The sequence below is a fragment of the Lithobates pipiens genome, unplaced genomic scaffold (assembly GCF_037356315.1).
Source record: "Lithobates pipiens isolate NorthernLeopardFrog02 unplaced genomic scaffold, aLitPip1_a1.2 Scaffold_30, whole genome shotgun sequence".
Classification (NCBI taxonomy): Eukaryota; Metazoa; Chordata; class Amphibia; order Anura; family Ranidae; genus Lithobates; species Lithobates pipiens.
In genome coordinates, this window is record NW_027507791.1 from 75,197,588 (window position 1) to 75,218,390 (window position 20,803).

General features: G+C 39.3%; 1 protein-coding gene across 2 annotated transcripts in view; it reads left to right on the plus strand.

The window, feature by feature from the left end:
• The window catches only part of KIAA0586 (KIAA0586 ortholog), a 216,805-nt gene extending 207,833 nt beyond the window's left edge, over positions 1 to 8,972 (plus strand). For both annotated transcript variants that reach the window (XM_077464465.1, XM_077464466.1), the window contains one exon: positions 7,348 to 8,972. In XM_077464465.1, the coding sequence (XP_077320591.1) occupies positions 7,348 to 7,466 (119 nt within the window). In that variant the 3' untranslated portion in view covers positions 7,467 to 8,972. The remainder of the gene's footprint in view (positions 1 to 7,347) is intronic.
• Positions 8,973 to 20,803: the final 11,831 nt, after the last annotated feature.

A 20,803-nucleotide genomic window follows, 5' to 3' on the forward strand; every position in this document is an offset into this window, starting at 1 on the left:
CTTGGGTCTCTGTGGTGCTTTTATTGTTCCTTCCCATCTGCAATGCAAAAGAAATTTAGAGATGTGTGTTTCAGCATAAAAGAGGTTTATAGAAAGTAAGATAACAGAGCATTCAGGATAGAAAGTCATTAAAGTACTTTAAAAAAATAAATAAATCTCACTCAGATTTTATATTGCACTTTATAGGCTCCATTTGCTCATCTATAAATTGGTATGTTATTGGATAACACCATGTGACTAATGCCACATAAACACGATCAGAGTTTTCGTCGGAAAAATCTTGGAGGGTTTTTCTGCCAGAATTCCGCTCAAGCTTGGCTTGCACACACACGGTCACACAAAAGTTCCCTTCTCCGTCAAGAACGCAGTGACGTACAATATTATGACAAGCCGAGAAAATTAAGTTCAATGCTTCCGAGCATGCGTTGAATTGTTTCCGAGCATGCGTAGGAATTTTGCGTGTCGGAATTTCCGATCTGAACTTTTTCCGTCGAAAAAATAGAGAACCTGCTCTCAATCTTTTGCTGACGGAAACTCTGCTGGCAAAAGTCCGATGGAGCATACATACGGTCAGAATTTCTGATCAAAAGCTTTCATCTGACTTTTTCTGGCAGGATTTCCAATTCTGTGTACGCGGCTTCATTTCCAGCTCTCATTTACGAAAATAACAATATTATGGAACATAGAATCATTATAACTAAAACTGAATTCCAGGCAAACATATAAAGTGGGGGGGAAATATGTATTTGATCCCTTGCAGATTTTGTAAGTTTTGCCCACGTACAAAGAAATGAAGGGTCTATAATTGTTATAGGTGTATTTTAAATGATAGAGACAGTATCAACTAAAAATCCCAAAAAAACACACAATACAACTGTTATAAATTGAGTTGCAGTTCAGTGATTAAAATAAGTATTTGAACCCCTACCAACCAACAATAAACATACATTATGCTTTGGGGCTGTTTCTCTGCTAAATGTACAAGCTCACATTGCCACATTGAGGGGCCATGTATTGTAAAATCTTGGATGAGAACCTTCTTTCTCAGCCAGAACACTAAAGATGGGTCATGGATGGGTCTTCCAGTGTGATGACCCAAAACATACTGCCAAGGCAACAAAGGAGTGACTCAAGCAGAAGCACATTAGGGTCATGGAGTTGCCTCGCCAGTCTCTAGACCTAAGAGCCCTTTCACACTGTGCCGCCTAGGCCATCAGGGGTAAAACGGCACTATTTGTAGTATAATTACTTTATGCATTTTAGTGTAAATATGAGATCTGAGGTCTTTTTGACCCCAGATCTCATATTTAAGAGGTCCTGTCATGCTTTTTTCTATTACAAGGGATGTTTACATTCCTTGTAATAGGAATGAAAGTGACGCTTTTTTTAAAGAACAGTGTAAAAATAAAAGGTAAAATCAATAAGAGAAAAAAATAAGAATCTTTAAAAGGGTTCCGTCACACCGCGCTCGCATTCAGAAGCGAACGCGTACGTGAGTAGTGCCAGCATATGAAAACGGTGTTCAAAGCACACATGTGAGGTATCGCCACGATCGGTAGAGCAATAATTCTAGCCCTAGACATCCTCACAAAACCTGCAACCTGTAGATTTTTTTTAAACGTCGTCTATGGAGATTTTTAAGGGTAAAGGTTTGTTGCCATTCCAGAAGCGGCGCAATTTTGAAGCATGACATGTTGGGTAACGATTTACTCGACGTAACATTATCTTTCACAATTTAAAAAAAAAATTGGGCTAACTTTACTGTCCTTTTTTTTTTTTTGTTCAAAAGGGTGAATGGATCCATGCTTTCATTTTGTTTATGCCAAATTCTGACCCTACCATCTGAATGTTGCTGCTGAAATCAAGACCAGTCAGACCAGGCAACGATTTTTTTCCAATCTACTATTGTCCAATTTTGGTGAGCCTGTGCGAATTGTAGCCTCAGTTTACCGTTCTTAGCTGGCATGAGTGGTACCTGCTGCTGTAGTCCCATCTGCTTCAAGGTTCGATGTGTTGTGCATTCAGAAATGGCATTCTGCATACCTTGGTTGTAATGAGGGGTTATTTGAGTTACTGTTGCCTTTCTATCATCTCAAAACCAGTCTGTCCATTCTCCTCTGACATCAACAAGGCATTTTTGTCCACACAACTCCCGCCCTTGGATATTTTCTCTTTTTCAGACCATTCTGTGTAAACCCTAGAGATGGTTGTGTGTGAAAATCCCAGTAAATCAGCAGTTTTTGAAATACGCAGACCAACCTATCTGGCACTAACAAGTATGCCATGTTCAAAGTCACTTAAATCCCCTTTCTTCCCCATTCTGATGCACGGTACGAACCTCAGCAAGTTGTCTTCACAACGTCTAGATGCTGCCATGTGATTGGCGGCTAGCAATTTGTGTTACCAAGCAATTGAACAGGTGTACCAAATAAAGCGGCCGGTGAGTACACACCATAAAAAAAATTATATATGCAGTATCTTACAAAAGTGAGTACACCCCTCACATTTTTGTAAATATTTTATTCTATCTTTTCATGTGACAACACTGAAGAAATGACAGTTTACTACTATGTAAAGTATTGAGTGGCCACACAGAATATTGACACTTTGGGCCCAATTTGGACATTTTTCATTTAGAGGTGTACTCACTTTCGTTGCCAGTGGTTTAGACATTAATGGCTGTGTTTTGAGTTATTTTGAGGGGACAGCAAATTTACACTGTTATACAAACTGTACACTCGCTACTTTACATTGTAACAAAGTGTAATTTCCTCAGTGTTGTCACATGAAAAGGTAGAATAAAATATTTACAAACGTGAGGGGTGTACTCACTTTTGTGAGATACTGGTGTGTGTGTGTGTGTGTGTGTGTGTGTGTATGTGTATGTGTATGTGTGTTTATATAGATATATATATCTACATCCACTGCAGTTGAATAGAAGTTGATCTACCAGTCATCTTCTGTTCAACTGCCCTGCTCGATCAGCAGCTACAACCAATGGCTCATAGCTTATCTGTGTATTCTGACAGAGGGGGACTCCCTGCTGTCAGAACACAATAGGCCAGGTGGGAGGATTTCCCCATCCACCTCGATTTGTGGATGGGGGAATCGGTTCAGTTTTTTTTATTATTCACCCTGCTGGCTGAACAAAAAACAGATTGGTGCATGGCCAACTGTACACAGTCCTACCATACATCACAACCAGCCCAGTGACATTACTTTTTTTTTGCTGCATTTAAGCCACACATGTCACCTCCCTGAACCCAGCCGCTGATTGGACTTGTGAAGAAGCAGCAATGAGGTCATCTCTCGGTTGCATTTTTATTTATTTCAGGTACTTGTATAGCGCCATCAATTTACGCAGCGCCTTAAATATACATTGTTTATTCACATCAGTCATTTTAAATAAATGATTGAAAAACACCAGTAAAATCAGGTAGGTATTTAATAAAGTACACAAATTTGCCTAGATTTCAGCTTTATTGAAATGAGAATCTTGTGTATTTGTCATATTGTAGTCTTTCCTAAATTCTGTGACCGTTCTGGAATGAGGATGGCAAAACTCTAGGGGAGGGTTCCTTGTTGTTTATGACATGTTTTGTGCACTAAGTTTGGGTTCACAGGGTGCTGAACGCAGAGGAGCATCCATATTTCCACTCTCCATTTCACCCATGTTGTGAATTTGTTTCCTGCATGGGGTGTCCACAGGGGAAGAAATTGCAATCAGTAGAGCAGGCCAAAAACTTCACAAAGCATCAAGGTCAATGTGCACAAGACGGGGCTCAGCTACTTCAAAAGTATGTAATGAGTAAATATAGTTCTACATACATTTTCAGACCCAATAGTTGGTGGCTGATTGGCAGCATGTATGTATGAATATAGTGAGACGAGGACCACGTACCTGATGTGAGACCAAAATAGTGGGGAGGCCTTCCTTGCACCTTGGGTCCTTAAAGCCTCTGGAGATGGAGACAGAGACTTGGTGGGGACACCAAGTGGCAGAGCACCGTGCAAACCTTAGTCCGGGATCCGAGCCGATGTCAAGTCCAGTTGGGCAACGAAGAATAAAAGGGTTAATCAGAAGAAGAATGGTCGACATCCAAGCCGGGGTCGTTTCCAATCTGGTAGCTGAGTACAAAAGGGGCAAAGAAGTAGAATGGTTAAGGTACAAATCCGAGGTCAAAGGCAAGCAGCTATCAAGAGTAGTCAAACAGGTTTCCAGGTCACAACAGGTTCAGCCAGATCACACACTAGCACAGGAACAAGGGGGGACTGAAGATAATCCAGCAGTTTGGCAGTGTCTGGGCTGGGCTTATATAGGGAAGTTTGAGGTCACTTCCTGTGTGCCACCTGGGCATTTTCCCGCCTTTTTCCATCAGGTTGATGTCACTTCCTGTGCACGTCCTGGGCATTTTCCTGCCTTTTTCCATTAAGTCTTCTGCGCAGGTGCGGGTTGGCGCTCTGAGGCGTCTTGGTAAATGCTCAGATGGCATGGATTTCCTCTTGCGGCAACGCACCATTGGTGCATTCATAGTAAGCCGTGGACTCTTGGGGTCCTTTCACACGGGGCGGATCAGTTCTGATCCGCCCCGTGGATATCCGTATGCTCAGCGGGGATCACTCCGTCGATCAGGTCCGTCTCTGCACCCTGCGCAGGGACAGACCTGTCACAGCGCCGCTCTCCCCTATGGGAGATCGGATGATGATGGACCGCAGTGCCCGTCGTCACCCGATCCGATCCGCAGACGGATGGAAAAATAGCTTTTTCCTCCGTTACACTTTTTCGGATCGGATGTCAGCGGACATGTCACCGCTGACATCCGACGCTCCATAGAGCTCTATGGAGCACCCGTTCAGGTCCGCCTGAAAAACTGACAGGCGGGCCTGAACTGAACGTCAGTGTGAAAGGGGCCTTACGCATAGCCTAACAATGATTTTTTTACTTGCAAAATAGACATGGCTTTTGGGAGAACAGTTTGCTTACTTCTCCTTGGGTAGTAAAGGTCATTTTTCTCTGGCACTGATTATAATATTTATGGTGGCAAATTATTTACTCATTACATACTGCCACTTTGCAGTACTTTATTGTGGATGCAGCTGACTCACGGAAAACCATGCACTGTTTATGTGGATGATATCATATCTCAACAGTTATTAAAGTTGACCTGAACTCAAAAGTGAAGATTTGCTGTGTTATATTGAATATCTGCACAGTTTTTAGTTTTGTTTAAGCAGGACCCTGAATAATGTACCCTTTTGTTTTGATTTTCCCCTGAACAATAGCCGTGCACTGCTAGTTATGTTGGTGTGCCTAGGCACTCCTGTGACTGCTGCCTCATAGCGTGTGAGAACTAATGCATTGCTGCTCGACTGGTAGTCTTATGAGGGTAGGCGTGAGCTCTTGTAATGTTACTACTGTGCTGATCACTGTTCTTCTTGCTGGGGTTTCTGAAAGCATTGTATCTCTACCGAGATCCCCCCTCCCCCCATACCCACATGTGTGCACACAGAAACAGTGCAGAACAAGACATGGTAAGTCCCCATTGGGGAAAGATCAGGGAGAACGCACGCGATACTAGTGACTGTCATTTGCCTCCACCTGCCTTTTATTGGGCACAGGTTCTGGAGTATAGTTCATCTTGAAGAATGAGGGATAATTTAAAGGGTGTCAAACAGTGCTCCCTCTAGTGGTTAATTTCAAATGTTTTATATTGTATATAAAATAACGCAAACGTGGAGGCGTAAGCATTTACAAATGTGAAAAACTTAACACTGCAATGATATTTTAAAAGTGCTCGCAAAAAATGTTTGCTTTTCCTTTAACCCAAGAAAATTTAGACAGCAGCTGGACATGGGTAACATTAACCACCTAAAGACTGCCCACCACATATATACTGCGGCAGGGCGGCTCTATGGTGTGAAACTATGTACCTTTACGCCCTTTAATGCAATAGATTAGATGGGCACACGTGCGCCAGTTGCATGGAGGAAGAGCAGCCGATGTGCATGCCCAGTGGACCTGATGTCCGTCAGCCACCCGTGATCCCTTCACAGAGAGACAGAATGGGGATCTGCATATGTAAACAAGGCAGGTCCCCGTTCTGATGGGACAACATGGAAATCTGCTGTTCCTAGTGATTAGGAACAGTGATCTCTTATTGTTTCCATCAACACTTCCCCCATACAGTAATAAATCACCAGCAGGGAACACATTTAACCCTTTGATCGCCCCTGATGTTAACCCCCTTCCCTGCCAGTGTCATTTATAAAGTAATCAGTGCTTTTTTTTTTTTTTTTTTTTTTTTAGCACTGATCACTTTAATAGTGTCGCTTGTCCCCAAAAAGTCTCACTCAGGGTCAGATTTGTCTGCCACAATGTCGCAGTTCGGCTAAAAATCACTGATCACCTTCATTACTAGTAAAAAATAAAACCGTAAATAAAAGTTCATAAATCTATCACGCAGCTTGTAGACATGATAACTTTTGCGTAAACCAATCAATATACGCTTATTGGGATTTTTTTAACCAAAAACATGTAGAAATTTGTGTGTTTTGGATATATATTATAGCAGAAAGTAAAAAAAATATATATATATATATATATATATATATATATATATATATATATATATATATATATATATATATATATTATTCATTCAAAATTAGCAGTCTTTTTTTTTTTTTTTTTTTTTATGGCACAAAAATAAAAACCGCAGAGGTGATCAAATAGCACCAAAAGAAAGCTCTATTTGTGGGAAAAAAAAGGACATACATTTTATTTGGACACAGTGTCGCACGATGGCGCATTTATCAGTTAAAGTAACACAGCGCTCTATCGCAATAAATGGCCTGGTGATTAAGGGGGTAAATCCCTCCGGTACTGAAGTGGTTAACCTAATAATAGCAATAAAAACATAATCGGGAAACCTATGTAGCATGCAGAGGTCATTAATTCTGGTATGATGTTATCAGATTAAAGTGTGAATGTAGCACTGGTTGGTATCTTTCAGACAATAAGAGGTCTGTGTACATCTGTAAAGTGAAGTGAAGATGCGCCATAAAATTGCTTTTAATTGGGGCGTAAAAATCTCTTTGCTTTCTGCTCTTGGTAAATGTAATGGCCAGACATAGGTATTCCAATGTGTACCCAAGCCCTATCTTTACCGATGATTAAACCCTTTACAGTTCATGCCTCGTATACTCTGGGCCAGCCGTCCTCTGACCTTTGACCTTCCCAGGCCCTCACTGGCTGTGTTCAGGTCATCAAGTGTGTTGTTCTGGCATATTTCCACAGAGCAAATTATGTTTTCTTTTCATTACTTTCTGCTTCTTGTTTTCCTCCAGGAGAAGCATCCAGGACTACTAAAAACATCCCGGTGACCCTGCCTACTATGGGTGAAGCTGACGAGGAAGTCAAAACATCTTTTGCCAAATCTGATTCTTCTGACTCCGATAGTTTCTGAAACATGAATAAGATACTGGATGCAAAGCCAAATCTATGGTTAAAGCTCAACAGTCAGCCAACGATAGATCCACAAATCACCTACTCACTGGAGTCAACCCCTCTTTAACCAGAGAGATGCCCTACTAGCAAATGAGAGTGAATCTGGGCCATATAGGGAGCGACTCTTAAGAGAAATGGAACCATCTTCTCAGTGGTTCCTTAACTGCCCATTGACATTGGGCCCAAAAAGATATGGTACAGTTGGAACAATGAGCGTTATTTAAGTCTGATTGGTTTTAACTTGTGTGTCGATCTGAAATTTTTTGAAATGTTATCAGTTTTTCAAGCTTTTTGTGAACTTCAGAATGCCTTCTCCTTATTCTCCTTATGCAATGGAGACAAGGAGAAGAGATGTTCATAGCCCAAATCCTAACAGCAATCTAGGGTGACAACGCTGCTACACCGTATATAACAAGGTGAATGAGAGTTGTCATCCTAGGACAAAAATTGTGTTACTGGCAGGATCACCAGGGTAATATAAAGAAAAATAATCCCTGCAAAAAGAAAACAAATGCGACCACCACATCTTTTCTGTTTTTTTTGTTTTTTTTTGGTTTATATACCCCTTCAGAGTCTTTCGCTATGAGGCTCCATGAACCCGTTCAAGCTTGTTGCCCTTTTTGGCAGCTGTGTATTCGGTCTCATGAAAGTAGAACTTTCCAGTACATTTTCAATGTGTGAAATGTTTTCCAACATTTCATATATGAGTATACACTACTGTTCTCCTATAATGGAGCCCTGCAGAGACAGCTATGAATAAAGTGTTGTGCAACATATCTCTCAAGCCCTTTGTCATGGAAGCCTGGTTCAGGAGACCTGACACTGTAATAGGTCAGAGTTTACCTTAATTAACACAGGTACAAGGCATCTCTTGAAATCTGTTTTTTTTTTTTGTAAATTATTTTTAATGCCAATTTTTTTTTTTCTAAATCCAAAACTTTTTTATTTACATTTTGTCTGCTTCTGTGCCCATGGGGAGAATTTCTATCTGCCCTGGTGACTAATATCACCGTGACAGAAGGTAATGGGAAATCCAAGATATTTTCTCCACTTTAGAGAGATTTCCTATTTCTCGAACCTCCCCAATGTACACAGGGAAAAAAAAAATGATTTTTATCATTCCATACTCTATAGACAATGTTTGGCTTTAGGTACACTTTAAATCAGATGAATACAAAAATTAAAATTAAAATAAAGTTTTAGCTGTTCATCACACTTTAGGTTTTCAACAACTTGTTGCACTTGGTTTAAGCAGATATAAAGAACTTGAAAGGTAACAATATATTCTACTAGATGGGACCTGTTAGACTTGAATAAATGCCTTATGAATGTATGGAAACAGATGACCATGATTTATTTTTCATGTTTACACCAGCAAAATGCATTTGTTTTTATGATGTGTAAATAAGATTTATATTTTGAAATATTGGATTTATACAGATGTACATTAAAATATAGAAATCTACTCTTTTGCATCTGAGTATTAGTACTGTTCAACAGCTTAACATAAAAATGTCACAAGCTGGGCGATTCATACTGAGGAAATGAATGCGATTCGCACATTTGATGAAAAAAAAAGTGCAAACTTAGGTGGGTACCTTCATGTGAAAATCATCAGTAGATACAGTTAAAGCAGCTGAAGATATGTCGATGTTAACTTTTCCGGAAAAAATTGAGCTTGAAGCTGTTTGCTGAGCCTTCATACTGGTCCATAAATGGCCCCTTTAGTTCCTAGAGAATCTCAGTAGTGGAGGTGTAAGGCTCATCATTTACAGGAAAAGTCAAGATTTGCATACAAACGTCTGATGCCCATACTTATGACCCGCTAGACCAGGGGTAGGGAACCTTGGCTCTCCAGCTGTTTTGAAACTACGAATCCCATCATGCCTCTGCCTCTAGCAGCCATGCTAGGGTCTTGCAATGTCTCATGGGAGTTGCAGTTTCAAAACAGCTGGAGAGCCAAGGTTCCCTACCTCTGCGCTAGACTGATTCAAATAGAGGAAAGACACCTCAGCTCTTTACATTAACATGTCAATTTGGCCAAAGTGATTTTGCAAATTTATACAAAGATCCATCTGCAGCCAAATCTACTCCCTTCTCAGTCCACCACCAGCCTTGACCTAACTGGAACACAAACAAAAACAAAACCTGTACTAAGAGACATTTGGAGGCCATCATTGATGACCTACATCAGAACATGTTGGCTGCCTGGTTCTCTTTGACATTATTGAAGGTAAATTATATTCAGAAACTCTGATCTGCATCTTTGATCTGTTTCAGCTCATTGACATAAATAATTGAAGTCACTAGATCAGCATGGCATTTGGACAACTAATGTTAACAGAATGAGAGTCTACTAATGGTGGCCAACATGTCTCAGCACAAGTTTTCTTTCAGAATAGGCCTAGTTATTGCAAATGATTCCTAAGAAAAGTGGGGGAGGGGGGGGCGAGATGGGGCGTACCATTGCCAACACCAACCTCCTTAAAATACTATTTGAACAGTACAAAAAGATGGCCACTGCCCTCACCTATAACCTGGCCTTTGCAGCAAGGAGCACTTGGAAGGGAAATACATCCTAAAAAAACAAAGTAATTCCTGACTCAACTTACTGAACAGCCTGCTAACCAACTGGATTGCCCTCTGCATATCCATTAAAAATGCATGTACTTCCACTGTAGATGCTCTCAATATTTAGAGTTAGGACTGCAGATACTGGGGTGCGTTGACGGGGCTCTGTAGCTTACTCATGCATTTTCAAATGTGTGCAAACTAAACCATTGTTTCAGGGCTGGCCCAAAACATTGTGCTGCCTGGGTCCAAGAAGGAAATGCTGCCCTCTACAGTCTTCAGTGCCTAGCCTCATGCATGCACAAGAGCAGAAGGAGGCAGGCAGGGCATGAGGCTGGCTGCAATCCCTCCAGTTTTACCCAATAGAAATGCAAGGCACGCAAACTACGCCCGAACATAGTCTACTAGTGAAGCCGGTGGGGAAGGGATCTTTCATGGCTCTCTGTCTCCTGTGGGTACCCCACCCTCGGCAGCACACACACCTGAGCTCTTGTGTGTTCAGGTGTCTCTTGTGTGTGCAGGTGTCAGTGTTAGACTGTTAGGCCCGGCAAATATGAGTAAACGTGTTGAGTGCAGCAGGGCGGCCTTTTTATGGGGCAGTTGTCACCCTACCCCACAGTCCAGTACATTCCTGGAGCACACACAAAACTGCTGGAAAAAAGTCTTGAGCGTCTAATTGCCACCCCTCTCAAAGTGCTGCCTGGGTGCAATGTACCCAGTGGGACCCATTGTAGGCTGGCCCTGCCCTGTTTTTAACGCATACTGTTAGACAGGACAATTTGGTTGGTTAGCAGGCTGGTCGGTAAGTTGAGCCGAAAATGTATTTGGCTTTGTTTTGCATGCATTGCCCTTCCATGTGCTCCTTGCTGAATAATTGATTTCAGGCGTGGTACTGTTAAAGTACAACTAAAGCCTCCTATATGACCATCTAAACAAACATCAAATCCAGTTACTACAATATTTGATGCACATGCTTCAAAATAAACAAATCAACTTCCTTTACCTTCCCCGACTGAGCCAAATCCTCATTCTATTGTTTCTCAAACTGTAAAACTGGCTAATGGTAGAGCTGCGCGATTAATAGTTATCGCAATCTTTTTCCCTTCCTGATCTTCAACACAGCATGTCACGATTATTTCTAACGAGTGCAGAGAGTTCTCACAGCTGGAAAAAAAATATTCCAGGCAGCCTGCCAAGTTTAATCACAACACAAGAATAAGTAGAAACAAAGTATCTTTGCATTCTTTTATCAAAGGAAAGAACTCCAGCATGTAAATGAAGGAAGTTTAACAATTTAACCACTTAAGGGGACCGCCTCACGCCAATGTACGTCGGCAGAATGGCATGGCTGGGCACAAGCACATACCTGTACATTGCTCTTTAAGTGCCCATCTGGCGGCGCGCTCCCGACGCGGTCCTGAGCTCCGTGACCGTTGCCGTGGGACCCATGGACCCGATCGCCACTGGTGTCCCGCGATCGGGTCACAGAGCTGAAGAACGAGGAGAGGTCTGTGTAAACAAACCTCTCCCTCTGCTTCCTACTGTGGCTGTCACCGATCGTCTGTTCCCTTTTATAGGGAAAGAAGATCAGTGACGTCACATGCCAGGCCACGCCCCCCACAATAAAAAAAATACATAACGTCATACATAACACCTACACTGCCCCCTAGTGGTTAACTCCTTCACTGCCAGTGTCATTTACACAGGAATCAGTGCATTTAAATAGCACTGATTGCTGTATAAATGACAATGGTCACAAAAATGTGTCAAAAATGTCCGATGTGCCCGCCATAATGTCGCAGTCGCAATAAAAATCGCTGATCACCGCCATTACTAGTAAAAAAAAAATATTTATAAAAATGCCATAAAACTATCCCCTATTTTGTAAACGCTATAACATTTGCGCAAACCAATCAATAATCGCAAATTTTTTACCAAAAATATGTAGAAGAATACGTATTGGCCTAAACTGAGGAAAAAAAATGTTTTTTTAATATATTTTGGGGATATTTATTATAGCAAAAAGTAAAAAAAATTGCATTTTTTTCAAATTTGTCGCTCTATTTTTGTTTATAGCGCAAAAAATAAAAACCGCAGGGGTGATCAAATACCACCAAAAGAAAGTCGATCGTGCAATTGTCAGTTAAATGATGCAGTGCCGATTTGCAAAAAGGGGCTTGGTCCTTTGGCTGCAAATTGGTCTGGGGCTTAAGTGGTTAAAGACCAAATCTTTTCTGACATTTGTTACAAGCAAAAATCATTATCTGCTAAAAAATTACTTTGAACACCCAAACATGATGTGTGTGTGTGTGTGTGTGTGTGTATATATATATATATATATATATATATATATATATATATATATATATATATATATATATATATATATATATATATATATATATATATATATATATATATATATATATATATATATATATATATATATATATATTTTTTTTTTTTTTTTTTTTTTTTTTTTTTTTTTAGCAGAGACCATAGAGAATAAAATGGTGGTTCTTGCAATATTTTATGTCTCACCGTATTTGCCCAGCGGTTTTTCAAACGCAATTTTAAAAAAAAATACACTTTAATGATTTAAAAAAAAAACGAAACATTGTTAGCCCAGTTTTTTTTTGTATAATGTGAAAGAAAATGTTACACTGTGAGAATCGTGAGAGAATCATGATCTTTATTCTAAGCAAAAAAAATTGTGATTCTCATTTTAGCCAGAATCGTGCAGCTCTAGCTAGGGTTGCAACGGATCGCCACCGATCCGTGATCCGAATAGGTCAACCTGTTCGGATCGGCACACCACGCGAGTGACGTCAGGGACATCAGGGAGTGACGTTTCGTTGCCGCCATCTTGCTACACCCAAAACTCCTGCACAGTAATGATAGAGTGAGAAGGGGGCAAGCAGAAATCTTGTTACACCCACCGGAGTTTTAGATTTCAAAGTTATTTTCAACACAAAACGGAGCTTACATGCTTAAATACAGTATTTGTAAATCCGACGGACTGTTTAGATGTTAAATTTTAAAAGCAGCAACAAACCTGCTGACCTGACATGGTTGCTAATGTGACAGAATACCTCTGATTTTCACATTTAGTTAAATATGAAAATCAGAGGTGTTTTGTCACATTAGCAACCATGTAAGGTCCGTCGGATTTACAAATACTGTATTTAAGCATATAAGCTCTGTTTTGGGTTGAAAATAACTGTGAAATCTAAAACTACAGTGGGTGTAACAAGATTTGTCTCGTCTTTTATAAAAAAATTTGCTGATCTGAAAAATGACCTGATCCATGAGGTTTTTAATCCGTTGCACCCCTAGCTCTAGCTAATTATATTCAAAAGTTGTTTGATGCATTTGTGCTAGTGTCCCTTTAAATATGTTTGTATAGCAATTTTCAAACTCCACATATTGTATCAAGCCATATAGAACATTATCCACTTCAGGCCCAGAAGATTTGGCTGCTCAATGACCTGGCCATTTTTTTGCGATACGGCACTGCGCCGATTTAACTGATAATTGCGCAGTCGTGCAAATGCTATACCCAAACAAAATGTATGTACTTTTTTTCCCACAAATGGAGATTTCTTTTGGTGATATTTGATCACTTCTGCATTTTTTATTTTTTGCGCTATAAGCAAAAGAGAGACTTGTGTTATATTCACAAGAGGTAGCAACTCGATATAAATGGGATGTCCAACAACTTAATATAGATGAGATGGCCATTTGTTCACACACTATTGGCCATGTATTGGGATTGAGTCACTAAAGGCAAATAGACTGTACACTCTGCAAGTATAGCTGCTCTAGAGTTTAGTAAATAAGGCGAAGTTTTGCTGACCTCCATCATCCAATCATGTGCAAGCAAAAATGCAGGTTTGTTTTCCCCTTGCATGTGGTTGGGTATTCTTTGAAAAATGAAGCTTCACCTCATTTACTAAGTACTGCAGCAAGTGCACAGTTGCTCAGGGTAACTATACTGAGCTAGGTCATAACAGATGTTTTTAGAGAGAGGGACAGAATATCACCCTCCAAGAAGAATGGACAAAAGAGAAAGGAGAAGAAGTCCAATAAGAAAAGAGGATGCAGAACAGGGAAGAGAAAACGGGTGCAAAAGAGAATTGTAGGAGAGGGAATTTTCAACCTTGCAGATGTACCATTGACATAGGATGAATTATTAGTACTCGATAAATGCTTAAAATATGCCCCAGTAAAAAAAATCTTAGACAAGTTTCAGACTTGGAGTCCTATACTATATTGGAGTCCAGAAATATGTGAGAAAATTGAACATTAAAAAGTACCTATTAGGTAATCCAATAAATGTCAGACTTCAACAGGATGAAGAAGATGTGGTGCATAACAACCTAAGAAATAAATTGATTTTCAACCCGAAACCCAACAACAATAAACATATTGAAGTTTTCAGAACTTTGGTAATGGAAGAAATCAAGAAGTAATCAAGAGAAGAAACCAGATCCATTAATATTGGCATAAAAAAATTTGTGAAAAGAAAAAACCTTGTCATTAGACCATCGGACAAAGGTGGGGGTATAGTTGTTCAATCAGTGGAACAGTATCATAAAGGCATGCTCAAATTGTTGGGTGATGCAGACACGTATTGTGCTTTATCAAGTAATCCTAGATTTAAATGGAGAAAAGAATTAGAACAGGAAAAGTAAAAGAAACGTATTTTGAATAAAAAAAAAGAAGCAAAATACTTGATACCTGAAGCATGCAGGATCCCAATAATTTATGCATGCCCAAGATTCATAAAGCTAAAATAGACCCCCCTTTGAGACCTCTTGTGAATGGTATCAATTCTATAATGGTCAGATTGGGCCAATACATAGATCAATATCTCCAACCAGCAGTACAGAAGACTAGAGCGTATCTTAAAGACACCAAACAAATGCTTCAGCTACTAGAAGAAAGAATGGATACTGGACCCTTGCCAATGGCAACAGCAGACGTTTTGTCTCTTTACACCATTATTCTCCATTAACAAGCATGTGAAGCCACAAAATGGGGGCTTAGGAAATTTACAAATCCCTTATGTATGTCAAAGGCCTTGATTTCTGTCTTAAACGCAGCTATTTTTGGTACTGTCACCAATACTACCAACAAAAAATTAGGGGTGGCTATGGGAGCCAAGTTTGCCCCTAGAGTAGCAGGATTATTCATGTCCCAATGGGAAGAAGAAAAAGTTTTCAGTAATCCACCTGTTGAACTTATTTTTAATAGAAGATTTATCAATGATGTGTTTGTGTTATGGAAAGGGGATCATGATCGGCTACATAACTTCTTCAATGTGCTTAATAATAACAATGGAAATATTAAACTATCTTGGAAAATTGACAAAAAAAGTATATCCTTTCTAGACTTTGAAATATCCAGAATTAATGACAAGTTTGTCACTAAAACTCACTTCAAAAATTAAATTGGCTGTTCAATATTCCAAAAGGACAGATTATGCAACTTAGACGTAATTGCACTCAAGTAGGAGACTTCCTCACACAGGCTAATATGATCAGTGACGGATTCATACAAAAAGGATACGATAAGGAATTAATCAAGGAGCAGATCACAGGTGTTACACACATGCATAGGGGAGATCTGATTAAAGATAAAGAAAATTGAGGTAAGTGTTAACCAGATCTTGTACCTATAATAGTGGACTACAATATCCAACACAAGAAAAAAAAAAATCATACAACGTCATTGGCACATCTTGAAGTCCGATAAACTCCTTGAAGATTTATTGCCAAAAAAACCTAGGTTTATAGAGAGAAGAGCCCCCACTTTACATGACCAATTTGTCAAAAGTGTGATTGATCCCCCAAAGAAGAGTTTTACATTCTTCACGGGCAAAAGGCTTCTATCCTTGTAAAAGGTGTTATGCATGCACTCGAACAAAAACGTCCTAATCAAAAAAAAAATTACAATTTCAATCCGCCAGAAATGGCACCACCTATGATATAAAAGATTTTATAGGGTGTAATACTGAAGGAGCTGTGTATGCCCTGGAGTGTAGTTTCAGCCTTCAGTACATTGGCCGCACAAAAAGATTGCTGAGAATACGCTTAAAAGAACACGTACAAAATATTTTAAACAGTTATGACAAACACAGTGTGTCAAAACACTTTGCCAAATGCCACAAGAAAAATCCCATCCATTTAAAATTTTAGGGTATTGTACCTTACACTAGACCTTGGCAAGGGGGTTCCAAGGTGAGAATCCTCAGCCAACTTGAATCTAAATGGATCTTTTAGATGGACACTTTTGCACCTAATGGACTTAACATCGAATTAGATTTAAACTGTTTCATCAGTGATTTTTTTGTTGCCTATTCGTATGTATAATATCTCCCTACCCTCCCCTTTCAGCAGGATGTAATTATTAGAATATTTCCCATCCTTGTCTCCCCTACTTATTCGTAACATCTTTATGGGTCTTATATTCGGTATGATCATCTGATTCATATTATTTAGTTTTTTTAATGTAGTCTATTCTTCATTTTAGTCTGATAGGTTATATTTAAAATCGTTTCTGGTATACCTAAGGCTCCAGTATTTTTTCCGTGCTGTTCTCCCAATTTTGGAATATTCATCACATTTGAAATTCAGTTTAAAATTATTTTAGGGGATCCTCCCAGCATTCCATCCACATCATTAGATTTTTTTTTTTTTCAAAAATAGCTGGCTCTATTTTTATTTGTCCGGACTATAGTGGACTGTGTTCCAATTATCACCCTTGTGTGACATTTTTTGCCAGTCCGTTTGCTGTATTTCCATGTCCACTATGCTAATACATGCAAAAAACGAACTAAAATGGCCGCCCAATGCTTCTCTATAGGAGACTAAGGCGAAATGACCGTCATTTATTTCAATAGCGGTCTTCGGGAAAATGGCCGCTGGCCATTTAATTCAATTGCACAAAGGAATTCCATATTCCCTTCTGCAAAATATTTTAATTTATTATTGTAGATTTTATGTTTAAAATTAATCATAAACAGTTGTTTAATGATGTTTCACACATTTCTTTTTTTAATACATACATTTTTATTTCGAATGATTAGAGTCCACCCATTGGTTTGTATATTATGGGTGTTGAACCTAGTGGATTTTTTGCAAACCTTCCTCTTATGTGGTGTGAGGTTATAGGATTACACTCCACTATGCTAATACCGCCCCATGCTTCTCTATAAGAGACCAGGGCAAAATGGCCACTGTCACTTATTTCAATAGCGGTCTTTGCGAAAATTGCCGCTGGCCATTCAATTCTATTTTAAGACAAGCTATTTTACTGCTTTTAAACGTGAGTGTTTGCTTTTACTCTGTGTTTAATAAACCTTGTTATACTGGATTACACTATGGGCATTTCTTTTCTTTGTACCTAAAATTCCCCTTGCATACTGAGGATATTAACAGAGAGACCTGAACATCTAACTACAAAATCTGGGCAGAAGGATACGAGATTGGTGCTCGTGGATTGATGCCAGCTATTATATATAATAAGTGAGTTAATTTATGCGTGTCACCACAAACTAACTCATATGGGATAACGCTAAGGGCTGTCTTTTTTTCTTTTTTATCTAAACCCCACATACTGAGACCATGATCGTTTAAGTTCACTGGAGCTGGTCAAAAGGACGTTTTAAGATCACCTATAATTCCTTCTATGCCGTATACCTTACGGCAGTAAGGGGAGAGGCTTGTGCATACAGAGGTGCCACTATTAGAAGGTTAGCTGGGCACCAATTGATTGCTCACGGTGGAGGGATTCACTATTTTGTGGAACATTATTTCACTGACTGTTCCATTCGAATTTGTATCTTGTTTTATCACTCTCACTACCGGAATATATTGGTTTTATCTAGCTTTATTGCACAGTGGTGCATGTTGGACTTTATCAGATTGTTTATTTGTTCACTTATTCGTTCGATGTCACATTTTGTTATATAGATTTGATATATTTGGACTTTTTTTCAACACATGATATTTGATTTTGTATATTGAGTTGATACACATTTGTATACCACACACAACGCAACGACATCACATATACAAGTGCACAGTCTATTTGCCTTTAGTAAATCAACCTCATAATGTATTAATGGAAGCAAGGTAAGCATATCCGTGCATGCACCTGTATCAGGCCAGTATTACATTTTTAATATGATTTTAACATGATTTTAACACTATTTGCCATTTATTTTGCTATCAATAATTTATTGATGAAGCGCCAGCATGCTCTGCAGGAGTGGTGCTATAGCCATAAAAGGAGAGGCCGTTTGCTTTTTTTCTTTCTTTTAAACCTTTCTTCAAACAAGACTTTGGCCCAAACTTCAAGAGAATCATTGCTCACTCCTGAGTGCTTGAAAAATATTTTCTAATACTCATGGTCGTTTCAAGCTCATACAAGAATGAATAATGAAAATAATATTCCTGGCCCCAATTTCACACTTAACATTTATGTACTTTGGCTTTCACATTTTGAAAGCAATTTGACAATGTGGTTCACTGACTGGACCAGAGCAATGACCCGCAGTAGAAGGCACTTGTCACATCATCTATTAGTATCCATATTTTATTAAAAGAAAAACTATTTAAACACGCTCCTTTTCCACATGTGTGTTCAATCATTTGTAATGGTTGAAATTAGAAATAGAGTTTGAAACTCAAAGCAGCAAAACAGATTTTATAGACTAAACATTCATTTCTGTAATATGAAAGAAAAATACATTTTCCTACTTCCTATAGTGATTACATCACCTCCTGCACGGACAGCCACCTGCCTTGGACTTGTCAGCGAATTTCTATGGCCAAGTTGTATATTATTTAGATATCGACAGCCAGTTTAAAGAGACACTGTCACCAGATGGTTTATTTCAACACCAATCTTCCTATAAGTTTAATTGTGTATTTAACACATTTTGTGCATGGTATATACAATGCTGTGAAAAAGTATTTGCCCCCTTTCTGATTTTTTATTTTTTGCATATTTGTCACACTTAAATGACTCGGATCATCAAAAAAAAATATTATTACACAAATATAACCAGTTTTTAAATTATGGTTTCATTTATTAGGGCAAAAAAGCTGTCCAAACCTTCCTGGGTTTATGTGAAAAAGTAATTGCCCCCTAAACCTAATAACTGGTTGTGCCACCCTTGGCGGCAACAACTGCAATCAAGCGTTTGCGATAACTGGCAATGAGTCTTTCACATTGCTGTGAAGCTATTTTGGCCCACTCTTCTTTGCAAAATTGTTTTAAATTGGCCACATTGGGTTTTCCAGCATGAACGGCCTTTGTAAGTTTATGATATAGCATCTCAATTGGATTTAAGTCCAGGCTTTGACTAGGCCACTCCAAAACCTAAATTTTGCTTTGTTTGAACTATTTGGAAGTGGACTTGCTGTTGTGTTTTGGATCATAGTCCTGCTGCATAACCCAAGTGCACTTGAGCTTGAGGTCACAAACTGCTGGCCGGACATTCTCCTTTAGGATTTTCTGGTAGAGCTCAGAATTCATGGTTCCATCAATTATGGTAAGTCACCCAGGTCCTGAAGCTCCAAAGCAGCCCCAGACCATCACGCTACAACCACCATGTCTGACTGTTGGTATGATGTTCTTGTTATTAAATGCTATATTTAGTTTTATGCCAGATGTAACGGGACACACACCTTCTAAAAAGTACAATTTTGTCTGATCAGTCCACAGAATATTTGCCTAAAAGTCTTGGGCATAATCAAGATGTTTTTTGGTAAATGTATGATGAGCCTTTGTTCTTTTTGGTCAGCAGTGGTTTTGGCCTTGCAACTCTCCCATGGATGCCATTTTTACCCAGTCTTTCTTATTGTTGAATTGTGAACACTGAACTTACCTGAAGCAAGTGAGGCCTGCAGTTCTTTAGATGTTCTGGGTTCTTTTATGACCTCCTGGATGAGTCGTCGATATGCTCTTGGAGTAATTTTTGTCGGCCGGCCACTCCTGGGAAGGTTCACCACTGTTCCAAGTTGTCTCCATTTGTGTATATTGGCTCTCCCCGTGTGATCTCTAAAGCCTCGTACTCATGATGCAATTGTTGGCAGGAGATTGTCTATTGAGACTGTTGTCCTAAAATATTATTGTTAGTACGCTCCTTTTGAGAATTGTTGTCCAACTTTCGGCCAACAAATGTTGGAAGGCAAGCTAGTAAATCTTCGGCGGACAAGGGTCTGTTGTCTGATTTTCGTATGGTCAGCACACAAATCCATCACACAAAAGTCGAAAGTACAAACACACATGTTCGGAATCAATGCTCCCCAAACACAAAATTAGCAGAAGGGGCCCAAAGGGTGACGCTCGAAATTCCTCGTAGTACGTCATTACGTTTGTGTTTGTGGCAGGACAATTGTTTACTGTTATTATGCAAGACAAGATCCTGGCACATGCCCATTTGACAAATCAGATGCTCGCTTTGCCAACAATCGAATCGTGTCGGTCATACGAGCCTTTAGTGTGCTTCACTTTGTCAGACAGTTTCTATTTGTGATTTCTTGATTCAACAGGTCTGGCAGTAATTAGGCCTGGGTGTGGCAAGTATTATTTAATTCAGCTTTCCAAACAATTGTGGTTAATCACAGTTCATTCAGGATTCAACATGGGAGGGGGCAATTACTTTTTCACATACATTTTATATATGTTTTCATAATATGTTTTCATAATAAT